A 13093-nucleotide genomic window follows, 5' to 3' on the forward strand; every position below is an offset into this window, starting at 1 on the left:
ATTCTATGGCGATTGTGTTTGACTAGTCAATATTTCTCGCTGGACCCACATGTGCCAGCTATTGCCGCCCTACATCCCAGCAAGAAGGTTAGTGAAATTCAGTACACTCGGTGTAAGAAAATAAATAGTCAGTAGTTCTAGGATTTTATTCCAGCTGATATTTTTGTTGTTTGTAGAAGAAACAGCTAAGGCCTTAAATTGGTTGTTATTAGCAGACTTATTAAATTTTATATTAAGCATTAATGCAGGTAGTGTATTTTTTATCTCACAGGTTTACATTTTATACCTAGAAAATATACATTTTACATTTTATACCTAGAAAATAAATAGTAAATTCGAATGTAATTATATATATAATAAAGCAATAATGCAGGTAGTGTATTTTTTATCTCACAGGTTTACATTTTATACCTCTTACAACAAATACAAATGGTACACTCAAAAATAAATACATTTTTTAAATTAAAAGTGAAGTGGAGAAGTTTGCAGTTTAGGACGAAGCTTTTTTAAGGAACACTGTCACTTCTCAGCCTCTGTAGAGGAAAATACTGATACCTCAGCAGTTAATCTGTGTCCTGTAGTGCTTTAAATTTAGATACAGAGTCTAAAGGCTGGTTCATACCCACCACAGACGCAGATGCACCACAGTTTGTGCATTATAAAGGTGATCGGTCATACAGGAAATTGTTCTTTAGACATGATGAGTTTTAAAAAGAATTGGACAGATTCTAAAAAAATAATTCCATGAGGAAAAAAGTTTTTCAAGGGTCATCCAAAATGTCAAAGTGCTGTCAAAGTATGTGATCACTAGGGCAATGTGGAATGTCGGCAAACCTTTTTTCACATTCTGGTTCAGCATATAAACAGTATGGTGATATCTTAGTTGTTGCATGAAATCTGCGTTGGTAGTGTCATTATTTCTGACAGATCTACAGTTTATTCCTCTTACTGCAAACACAAATGGTGCATCCCAAATCACACAAGTGTGCTTGTTAGTGTAGTGAATGAAGTGTAGTTTGGGATTCACACTGGTTTCATGAACATGTCAGTGAGTTCAGTGTTCTGCAGTGGCCTTCCTATTCACCCGATCTGAATCCAATAGAACACCTCGGGATGTGATAGAACGGGAGGCTTACAGCATGAATGCCCTCCTTAAAAATCTACAGGAATTGCATGACACAGTAATGTCAACATGGACCAGAATCTCCAGTCCAGTGCTTGTAACATCTTGCGGAATCCATGCTACAAAGAACTTTGCAAATGGAGACATAAATAAATGCATTTTAAAGTAAAAAACAGCATGAAGTTTCTTTTCTGTTTGGATTTTATTCAAGCTGATATTTTTGTTGTTGGTAGAAGAAACAGCTAAGGCCTTAAATTGGTTCTTATTAGCAGACTTCAGCTTGCTTTTTCATGAAGGCAAAGTATGCTTTATTATGCAAACAGACCTTTCAGAAGTCCTCTGATATTTAAGATATATCTGCAGATATAAGATATATAAGAAATACCCCCTCCAGTCTATTATTGGGTAAAAAATTACCATTTACCAGAAGGTGGCAGCAGAGCACTTTTATTTAACCAACATAAAAATGTCATTGGTAATGTAATATATAGTAATTAGATTTGGTTTGTTCTTGTTCACCATGAGACTGTTTATATTGTTTAAGAACAGACAGACATTTTGTACAGGAACATAAAGGCATATAAAGGTTATGTAGGTGTAAAAAATATCTATATTTTAAATATGTCACTGTACACTGTAACACTACCAGCGCAACACGCACCTATGTCATCATCACTGCAGTGCTGAGAATGATCCACCACCCAAATAATACCTGATCTGTGTTGGTCCTGTGTAGGTTGAAAGGAGGCTATGCAGAGAAACAAATTATTACTGTATATAATTATAGAATCACAAAGTGCTCCTATATGATACTGTTGGAGGTACTGATAAAATGGACAGTGAGTGTGAAAACAAAGAGGTGGTTTTAATAAAGGGGCCAGTCGGTGATAATTTTACAGGGCTGTGGTTAATGACAGTCTGACATAGTAATTGCAAACTACCCCACATCCGTAGCTTTCAGTGGTGGTAAAGCATTAGATTGCTGGTTTAACAGAGATGGTGTGTTAATTGATCATGTTTGTCTTAATTAATGTATAGCTTGATTTAGTTGAAGCAGTGAAGTTCAGAGGTGTACGCTAACTCAAAATCATAAGACGCTTCACAGATTTGTGAACTCCACAAACACCACTGTGCCTAATACACCTGTGCCAGCACCACACCACATGAGCAGTGGTGGCTCAGCGGTTAGAGCGCCGGGATATCGATAACAGGGTTGTGGGTTCGATTCCCGGGCTCGGCAAGCTGCCACTGTTGGGCCCTTGAGCAAGGCCCTTTACCCTCTCTGCTCCCCAGGCGCTGGAGTTGGCTCTGGGTGTGTGTCTGTACTCACTGCCCCTAACACACACATGTGAGTGTGTGTTCACTACCAGATGGGTTAAATGCGGAGGACACATTTCGCTGTACACTGTACAGTGACAAATACGTGCACCTCTACCTTCACCATTGTCACTGCTGTGCTGAAAATGATCCACCACTCACATAATATCTGGTCAGTAGCGGTCCAGTGATGCTAAATAGCAACAGACAATCTGTGACTGTAAACCTACAGCGTGCACTTATAGGATAGGTGTTTCTGATAAAATGCCCAAACTCAGGGCAGTTACAAGGTAGGTGTATTGATGGCACAGTGTATATGTATTGCTTGTCGAAGGTGGGTAAACATTCAATGCAAGATATTGGGGGGTTAAGTAGCATGATTTATTTAAGGTCCTAAATTGCTTCCATTAAAAAAATTGTAAGCAGAGTTAGAAATTTGTGTGGCACATTTTTAGTCACCTCTGTTTCCTCTAAAAGAAGGGAAACCTTGCAGTACTGTTGTTGCACCTGCAGGGGGCTCCCAAAGCACAGCTTTAGAGCATTATTCTTCAGTGCTGATCCTGTTGACTTGATGCTGCCAACTGTTCAGTGCTTTTCTGCTCTAATGCAACACACTTTATGAAGTTCATGGAAACTACAGAGGCAAATTCATGTCTGTTTGTGTTGTTTTTGTGGTCTATAATACAAATACATTTAATCTAAGATTGCTCTTGTGGAAAGTTGATACATTGTTGGTGGCTTTCTCTCTAAGCCTTTTCTCTTTGTCCTTTCCTTCTCTGTATTCTTCTTCCTCACATCCCTTCTCCTCTTTCTCCTGTTTATTCCTCTCTTTACCTTCCTACAGTCTCCTGCTTCATCTCAGGCCCCTCGGGCCGGTCCTGCGCTCCAGTCTAAAGTGGCTCAGTCCCCCACCCCGACTCCTGCTCCTCAGACCTCTACTGCTGCTTCTGCTGCCCTTACTGTGAGCACACTACTAACCCTTACTCCAGGGGGATCAAACCCATGTCCCAGACAATTGAATGGTTCCCCACTCCTGAAGGCCTTTGTAATTGATCTGTTCATGCTCCACCCATAAATGCCTTTTGTCATAGCTAACGTTGTGAGATTGGACTTTTCAAAACTCTGGTAAAATCTCATTCAGCTTCTTCAGCTATATTTAGAGAGTGGTATTAATTTTGATTGGCACTTATTTGGTATGCAAGCTTTTATATTACATGATCAAATTTCAAAACTTCAGCATTATGGTATTTTCAAATTAGGGGTGTCATAATTCAGTTTTGTTTGTTCCCTGATCTATTATGAGCATTTTAATAGTGACCAAGTAATGCTAGGTGTTAATACTACTGTAAAAACACTTCTTCAGTCTTAAAAAAGGCTTAAGTCTTATCACTAGCACTGTAGATATTTCAGATTCAGATTCAGATTACAGATTCGATGTGTAAACTCTTTTGTTGCAGCCTCACTGCTGCAGACTGTGATCTTTTTTTAAATCAATCAGAATCTTTTTCAATTATTCATAGCATTCATAGATCGATAGCATCGATAAATCAGGCTTACAATTGCTGATATCCGATCCAGCAGCAAGCTACACAGTCTAGCTTTGTATCGTTACAGTTTAAACTGGAAACCCCACAACTTGCGGCACAAAACCCCACAATGTTTGCAGCAGTTTCTCATTAATGCTAACCAAATACTAGAAGATTAAAGACTGAAGTCTGACACTCTCTCACATCTAAAGGCAAGGTATTAGACTATAAGTTTGCAAAGTTAAATGGGATTGGAAACAATTGCATTTGTGGGCAGAGCAGTTGGCTGGTGAGTGGAATCAGGTGTGTTAAATATGGTGTTATGTTAAACTCTTCAGTGCCGTGGCCCTTCTGTGACACTCCTGCTTTACACCTTGTCTTGTCTCCATAGCTCTTTTCCTTTATCTCGCTCTACTTCTTTTTCTTAAACATCTTTTACTCAATAGAGAGTTGGAAGCATACTGTGAATATTATCAGTACCTAAAGAACACTGACCAGCTACACATTTCACTGCAAAGAGAGCAGAATTAGTCCTGTTTAACTGGATTTAGTGCAGCAGTGTGTACAATCTTGAATATAAATGGCTGCACTCATAGCTTTTCATAGTGTTTCATAGTATTTAATAACAGCACCACAAAAGAACTGCGTTTTATAATGTTATATTTTTTGCCATATCACCTACCCATACATAGAAGAGTACTTTATAATGATAGGACTACAGCTTTGGTTCACACAGGTGATCAAATGTGGTTTCAATGGGAAGAGTGTCATAACATTAGCTCGCATAGCCTTTGCCCACAATTGGTTCCCATAGTGACCGAATATCTGTAAAAGCTTCTGCTCTCAGTGGTGAAGCTGTAATATGTGAACGTGCACAGCCGACATTCTTGTCATGCATTCAGACATAAAAACACATGAAATCCTATCTGATTGCTTAAGCTGAATCATATTTCAATTAGATTTGAAACCACTTAGAAATGTGGCCTGAATCTGATTGAAAAAAGTCCGATTTCATGTTGCTTTTTGCCTTTTCAAGAGAATTTGTCCTGCTGGGATCGGATAGACTGGAAAATTTGATTTGAGAAAAACAAAGCAGATTAGACACAGTGCTGAATGGAGACTGGCCCATCCGTAAAACCTGATTCAGTTTATTTAGTGTATTAAAGTGCCAATATATTGAATTAGTGCTTCTCAATGTTCAGTGAATCACAGTTTGCTTCTCTCTTGTTCCACTGTCTCTCTCTCTCTCTCTCTCTCTCTCTTTCTCTTTCTTTCTTTCTCTCTCTCTCGTCCCGTGTCTGTGTTAAGTTTCGTCATGGTGTGCTCTGGGGACATGCGATGTGACAGTAGTGGTGGGCTGCCTCTGCGCTACTGTGTGTGGCCTTGCTGCAGGCTCAGTGTCAGCTCCTGTTTATCTCTCTGCCTGTTTCTCTCTCCTCCAGAGGGCGCCGTTGGCAGCGGCGGCCGTGGCGGTGACGGCTCCCCAGCAGGTCCCGGCAGCTCTGGGCCCCCAGGGGCCCCACGGTCAGCCCACGCTGGCCCCTCCCAGCGCAGCCGGCCCCGCCCCCGGAGCGCCTGTCATCTCCCAGGTTCGTGTGCCCTAGAGCTCTCTCTCTCTCGTTCTCTCTTGCTCTCTTGCTCTTTCTCTTTCTCTCTCTTCCTTTCATTCTCTCTCTCTGTCTCTCTCTCATTTCTGTCTCTGCTTTTCTTTTTCCCTCTCTCTGAATGACTGAGTGACTACTTGGCCCCTCTGGGTCATTCTTACCCAGCAGGCCTGGTTCATCCAAGACACACACATGCATGCACACACACACACACACACACACACACACACACACACACACATTTCGGCTTACAGCTGCCAGAAGGCTGTGTCTTACACACAGACACATGGGTTAACACAGCTGGGAACTGTCCTAAGGACACACACACTCTTAGCCACACCGGCATGCATGCAGCTGGGCATGGGCAGGGCTTTTCCCTGTAGGTGCTACATTCAAATTCTTAAACACACACATGCACACACACACACTATGACAGCATGACCTGGCCTCATCTGAGCCTTGTGGTACTTTTTGCTTTTCCTCAGGAAATGCAGGAGAATGTGAAAAAGTGTAAGAACTTTTTGGCAACGCTAATCAAACTGGCGTCCCATAATTCCCCCTCCCCGGAGACTTCGCGGAACGTGAAGGCGCTGGTGCAGGACCTGCTGGTGAGTCCTGACCAATAGCTTCAGGAGACTGTGATCAATAAACATTTCAGCATTAACATTTCAAGTAGCCCAGTGCAATCACACCTAACGCTTCAAGCTGTTTTAAATATCCTTAATCCTTAAAATCAAATGTTTTTAAGTTGATGATCACCACACATCCAACCAGGTGTGTCTGTAGAGTTTTGCCTGTTACTGTTTAGTTTAGTTTAGTTTACATAGTACCTAAACTGCTGCCAGTACTGAATAAATCTAAATAGACCTGCAAATGTGAACCTCTGTGTATTATTAGACAGCGTCCCATTGATGTTCAAGTCATGAAGAAAGTCTGAATATACAGGAAACAATTTTGATTCTGTCTTCATTTTTGTGCTCCTGTTTTTTCCAGGATGCCAAAATAGAGCCAGAGGAGTTTACCAACCGGCTGCAATCGGAGCTAAAGTCATCACCTCAGCCTTACCTGGTCCCTTTCCTAAAGGTGAGACAGACCCCAAAAACAACAACAAAAACCCTTCATAGTGTTTGCCCTCAGCATGAAATACACAAAGCCTTGTCTGGCACTCTTTTTCATGGTAAAACACACACACACACACACACACACACACACAGCACTGAGCCTCTTTCTCATACACCTACTGTTGGCCAGTGCCATCCCAAAAAGTAAGGGACTCTATAACACATAAACACCGTCACACTTCCGGCTAATTTATGCTCAATGTTAAATATGGAAACGGACAGAGATATCTTTTCATACTCTGTGTTTATTTAGTTCGTATTTGAGCATGTTATATAAAAGCTTACGAATACAGACGGAACAGAACAAGATTGTGTAGCCAGTAGGTCAAGCGAAACATAACCAGCGGCTTATAGAAACTCGCTTACGCTTGTTTAAATCACAGTGTACAGCGCTACCATCTTTTTTGTAGCAAGAACAGTATCACAACCTCCTCCACCGTGACCATGTTTGTTGTTGATAGAAACTTTAAGGGCTTTTAACTGCCCTCTAGTGGAAGTATTGCTTAACATACATGCTAACGTAAAGAATGCATATAAGTATGTGGGCTGTGATGGATACATTGTTTTCAACAGACATGTTCATTATTGTTTGTAAAGGGTGTGTAAGTGTGTCTTTACACACACAGAGATGCACACATACACACATGCATGTACAGCTCTATCTGGAAATGCCCCTAAAGGAAAGGTACATACGAATATGCTGTTTAACACACACACATGCGTGCACACACAGCAACAGCAACTCCTCTGGCGAGGGTCCAGTCGTGCAGTGACAGCCCCTTCCCCCGGCTGCCCCAGCCAATAGCCAGCAGGCGTGTCCAGCCAGGCATGACACGTGTCACATCCTGCCACCCTGCCTCGTCCTCCACCACGCCAACGCAGGCGTGCTGTCACGCAACGTTAGTGGGTTTACCTCAGAATGCTCCTGAAATAGACATGAACACACACGCACATACTTCTACACTTTGTTATACAGTACACTAGTGCTTCATCCCATGCTTGACCCAGGATGTTTGAATGGCTACTACGAAAGACACAAGCGTGTGCCTACAGTTTCAAGCAACATCCAGGTCACACACTTAAGATGCCGTCGCAGGATTATGTTGATCAAGGACGGGAAAACGGCTTCTTGCTGCAAAAAAAGAACACTGGGGACGAACCGTATCCACTGTAGTTAGGATGTCATGGCTGTTTGGGGTTTCAAGTGAGCCCAAATTGTAGGGCCATGGCAGTGTTTGTGTGCCAGGGTGGAAATACTTCTCAAACCATGCAGCTACAGTATGCTAATGTACACATAGACTTTTACTCATTTAGCAAGACCAATATCTAGCCATTATAGCCTATATAACCAAGTAATCTCCATTCAGTTTAACCTACATCTTGGGCCTACTGAAACCCCCAGCCACCACATACTAACTACTGTGGTACCCATGTGTCCCCAGTGTCCTCTTTGGAAAGCAATTGGATCAAACGTGTTTTCAGATGATATTCAGTACACATTCAACCAGTTGTGTCTAAACTTTTATATAGTACTGTATATATGTACCAGATTACTGAGTTCCAGGCTGGGTTTAATCTGTTTATGATCCTTAAGACTGTAGTTGTATAGAAAGTGTTTTCCTGAAACAATCAATTAGCAATTCCTCCATCTTACTATATATATATTTTTAGACAGACATGTGCATGCTCTGTTTTTTATTGGTTTACACTTTCAAGGTTTGCGAATTAATGGTTTTAAAAGACCCAGGTGATCTCCTAGAGGAATCACTCCTAGAAAAAGAAAGTCAACCTTTCTTTATGCCACCTTTTCCATTCATGTTAAATGTTGAATAGCACATGCTTTTATAAAAGAACAATAATATGGAAGGGAAAAGGCTAAATTGTTGATTTGTGATCTAAGATGTTTTTATCCGACAAGGATAAAAATGTTGTTTGCAGTCATTTAACAAGTTAAATAGAAAGCTGTTTTGGCACAGATGTTGTTATAACAGCATTACTGATCCTTAAAATTATTAATTTATTAATCACATCTCATTGTGTGATCTGTAATGGTGTCTCTCTGTGTGTGTCTACGTGTATAGAAAAGTCTACCGGCATTGCGAATGTCCCTGTTGAACAGCCAGCAGTCCCTCATCCAGCCTATACAACCCGCCAAGACCAGCATCACCCCAACCGGAGCTGTCGCGGGGGTAGTTGCCACAGGCAACGCTGTACGACAACCCAACAGTACAACTGTGCTGCCACAAGTAGGTGCCTTTGGGTCTTTCTCTCTCTCCCCTTTCCCTTATCTTTCTCTTTTAGAAAACAGAACTGTTTTCAGCTGTCTATTTAGGCTGAGTAAGGTTGAAGTCACAGATCTGCTCCCCTTCAGTTTGATTTGCTTGACATCTTCAGGGGGCGAGGTTAGAAAACTGCTGCAATCATCCATGGAGGCCAGGATGTCCAGGTCCAGTGTAAAATATTGGTGTCATATTGAGCCCCATCTGGTTTTGTTCCTTTGTTAAGATTATTTTACACCATTGTGCTGTTTACATTCCCGGTGTACAGCTGACATACATGGACATTACCCACAACGAACAGCAATGACAGCAATGTTTTTTAGACAGTGAATACAAAGCTATAAACCAATCCAGCCTGAATGTGTTATTGAAATGACAAGTTATAGTTTGTCACTTTTAATGATAATTTTTAAATGTTTTTTGGTCTCAGTTCAACTGGTCTCAGTTGCATAGTTGCTTTTGCTTAGTTAAGTCCATTTTCTTTTTGGTGAATTAATGGGCATATGTTCTTCCAGCCACTTAGAAAGCTAGCCTCATTGTCTGGGGCTTACACTTGCTGCCTGTGGTCAGATTCAGCCACAAAGAGTGACCCTCCTGCAAGGAGTCTGGACCTTGGGCTCGAGCCAGCGATGCTTCGCCAAACAACCCTCCTTTGTCCCCGCAGTTTATTCTCCATCTGTGCCAAGTTAAAGACCCAAAATCAGCACGAGCAGGGCCTTAGATTATCAGCATGTGGTTTTGGTGTAAGTAAAGATTAGAAGTACCTCACTCTGAGTACACTGCTGTCGCAGCTGTGATGGCTGCCCCTCGTTTTGTGCAGATGGAGAAATGTTGAGGAGGCAAGTGAATATGACTCATCACTTTTGGAGTCATGAAGGGCCCCAGAGATCTGTAAACTGTTTGTGGGCCAGGGGCCTGAGCAGACTGGGCACCAGCAGGCATGCATGTATGTGTGTGTGCGTGTGTCAAAGATGAGTAGGTCTCTACAAAGCTGCCTAAGAGCCCTGTGCTTGCTGACAGAGGGTGAATGCTCAAGGGGGCATGAGCATGTGTGTGTGTGTGTGTGTGTGTGTGTTTTCTCATTGGCATGGCTGTCTTCTGCATTCCTGTGTGAGAGTGGATGGGTTAGGAGAGGTAATGGGGTCATGCATGGGACAGTGTGAATGTGTGTGTTTGTATGTATGCTTGCAGACTAAGGCAACAACAATTGACACTTCAACAGGTCATTTGTTTAAGGGGGAAAGGTTCTGATTTTTTTTTTACATTTCAGCAGAATTTAGTTAAGATGTGAAATGACATCTAATACGGCTGCATTAAGGCCTGCTGCGATTACTCTTCATGATTGATGATGCATTGACATAAATATTTTTAAACCAACATTTTTATTTAAATTGAAGCTTCATACAAATCTGAAATAATAAATGTAGTAATAATAATAATAATAATAAAATGCTTATTAAACCATTATTAGTATTATTAATAATACATTTAGTTTTTCAGATTTGTAAAAAGCTTCAATTCGAATAAAAATGTTTTTTTTTCTGAACACCACAACATAATTGCTAAGTGCTTCGTTATGAAGGGCCCAAGGTGTCAAAAGTATGGGAGTGCTAAATGTTAGAATATATCAAAAAGGGTGTTTTACACTTGAGTAAATTGTCGATGGCCTACCACAGCAGCACTAGTGTAATGCACGATCACCTGAGCAGCAAACACTATTCTGAACGATGGGCCACCAGAAACAACAAAACCTCTGTAAGTGATGTCTAGTCATGTTTAGTAACCAGCTTTTCAAAATATGTTGTCCTTTTAGTTGCAAAATACACTCATTAATTACACATGCCTTCTTTTTAGTTTTCAGCACACTGGATTTTCTGGATTTGATGGATATTCCTGTTTAAACTCACAGTATTTAACTTTTACATTATACAATGAAATACAGTTTGTTGTTGTCAAAATAAAAGGAACTTTAATGAAATGTTCATTTTGGCTTTTTGGAGGAAAAGGAATCGATCACATTAATCTACTAATTGATAAAATAGTCAATAGGTTAATTGATAAAATAGAAAAAATAGTATTAGTTAGTCAATTAGTTTAGTTAAAACCTGTCCTTAGCAGTGTTTGAGCTGCATGCCGTCATTAGTTACAGTATAATGGACGAGTGTGTGTGGAATTGGAGCTGGGTGGGCTAAAAGCAGAACTTTGCATTGATTTTTTTAGTCTAGGCAACAATAAAAGGCTACAGAAGAGGGAAGTGTATTGCTATTCATGAGTTGGTTTATATAAAAAGGCAGTGTGTGACACATAAACGCAAAAAATACATCACAGCCATCATTTCTTCTCTAATAGTTGATTATGTGTCCGTGCTTTAAAAACCACCACTAATCCTATTAGTTAAGGATTACATTTGTGCGTTTCTGTCCATTCTAACCCACTACCTCTTGCCTGGTAGACTGACTCATATGGAATTTTGAATTGAAATGTTTTCTAATCATATAAGCTCCTTCTGCCCCTCAGTTTAGCTCTGTTTTTCACTGTCTGCCTCAATTTTCTATTTTCAGTTCTGACTCTCAGGGCCTGAATGCATTGTCTTGTCTTGGGGGCCTTGAGGTGGGTACAGTGGGAGTTGAAGGGGTCCCTGGTTAGCAATAGTGTGGCAGTGTGCTGGTAATGGAAAACGAGGCAGAGAAATATGCAGCAAGAGAGAGAGATAGAGAGAGGGAGAGAGAACAGGTCAGGATGGATGAGGGGCCCAGGGCCACACTGGAGGTCGAACAGAGCAGCACACAGGTTTAGTACCCATCCCCTCTGTTTCTGTTTCTCACTATATCTATGTTCTCTCTTTCTCTCTCTCTTTGTCTGTCTTGTGCCAGATACACACACACACACACGCACACACACACACACATATATATATATATATATATATATATATATATATATATATATATATATATATATATATATATATATATATATATAAATGTGTGTGTGTGCATATAAAATGGTAGTATATATTTTTCCTTCGAAGTTTGAAGCTTAATATCCTCAAGTAAAATATATTGTTGATTGGAGTGTTCTCTTTCTCTCTTCATCACTCCAGAGTTATTAACAAGACCACATTACTAATTAGTAAAAAAAATCCTGTTATTCAACATCTCCATACATTTCATTAAAGCAAATACATTAGGATTGTGGTGCATATTCAAAGAGATGAGATTGGTGACAGTCTAAATCCAGTGTTTGTTAGCAATGTTGTTGTAAACTGAAGAAGCAAACTTCAGATACTGAACATGTCTTAAGGGTATCCACTGCAGGTGAGGTCAATGATAAATCATGTTCATTACATTTTCACTGAACTATTCCTTTGTTTGGCAAAGTATTTAAATATTTTCTTCATCTCTTTTTTATTTAGGTTGTAAAAAGACCAGGGGCTGTGGCAGGGCCAGGGCAAGTCCGGATGCCTGTGGTCGTCACACAGACAGTGCGACCAGCAGGTAAGCAAAATAAGTGACCATACCTGAGTGTAATGAAAATATACTATGTGCAAAAGAGGGTGTCTTTCATTTATGTCATTTGAAAAAGAAATGATCTGTTCTTCATTTTCTGAAGATATTTCTGAGAAAGAAATGTGAGTTAGTTAGTTTCCAAAACTCGAGTTGAAAAACTAAATTAAAGATACATAGAAATGAGACCACTGACGGCCAGACAAGACCTGGTGGAGCACCCTCCATTAGATACACAGCACTTTTTAAGCTTTCATCTTTGCGAGAGCAGAAAGAAAATCAATCTCCTTTCTCACTTAAAATCCCGAAACATCCTCAAGTGTTTACGTCCATGCTTTCCTGGTAAGAAGACGACTCGGCACTGTGAAAAGGTCTATAATGATGTGGAGCTGATGAAGAAGACGGACTGATCACCAACAGTCCAGACCTTAACGTCTTTATATGTGTTTGGGATGATTTGGATGGTGAGAAGCAGCTTCTGAGACTGAATTTTGGAGGTGTAGAAAAACCTCCCTGCTGACACTGGAGGTGAAACTGTAGTAGAGGTAAAGGTGTACTCCCTAAACACTCAAACATCTGATATTAGATTTGTTGAGGCTTCTCTGTCAGTTGATGGG

General features: G+C 40.6%; 1 protein-coding gene across 2 annotated transcripts in view; it reads left to right on the forward strand.

Moving 5' to 3' along the window:
* The window catches only part of LOC140575110 (transcription initiation factor TFIID subunit 4-like), a 104510-nt gene that overhangs the window by 8552 nt on the left and 82865 nt on the right, over window positions 1-13093 (forward strand). Inside the window, exons 3-8 of one of the 2 annotated variants that reach the window (XM_072695272.1) lie at window positions 3285-3401; window positions 5409-5555; window positions 6056-6178; window positions 6564-6653; window positions 8773-8937; window positions 12386-12467. In XM_072695272.1, coding sequence (XP_072551373.1) covers window positions 3285-3401; window positions 5409-5555; window positions 6056-6178; window positions 6564-6653; window positions 8773-8937; window positions 12386-12467 — 724 coding nt within the window. The remainder of the gene's footprint in view (window positions 1-3284; window positions 3402-5408; window positions 5556-6055; window positions 6179-6563; window positions 6654-8772; window positions 8938-12385; window positions 12468-13093) is intronic. The other variant, XM_072695273.1, reaches the window with a different exon arrangement.

Source organism: Salminus brasiliensis, chromosome 13 (genome assembly GCF_030463535.1).
Source record: "Salminus brasiliensis chromosome 13, fSalBra1.hap2, whole genome shotgun sequence".
Lineage (NCBI taxonomy): Eukaryota > Metazoa > Chordata > Actinopteri > Characiformes > Bryconidae > Salminus > Salminus brasiliensis.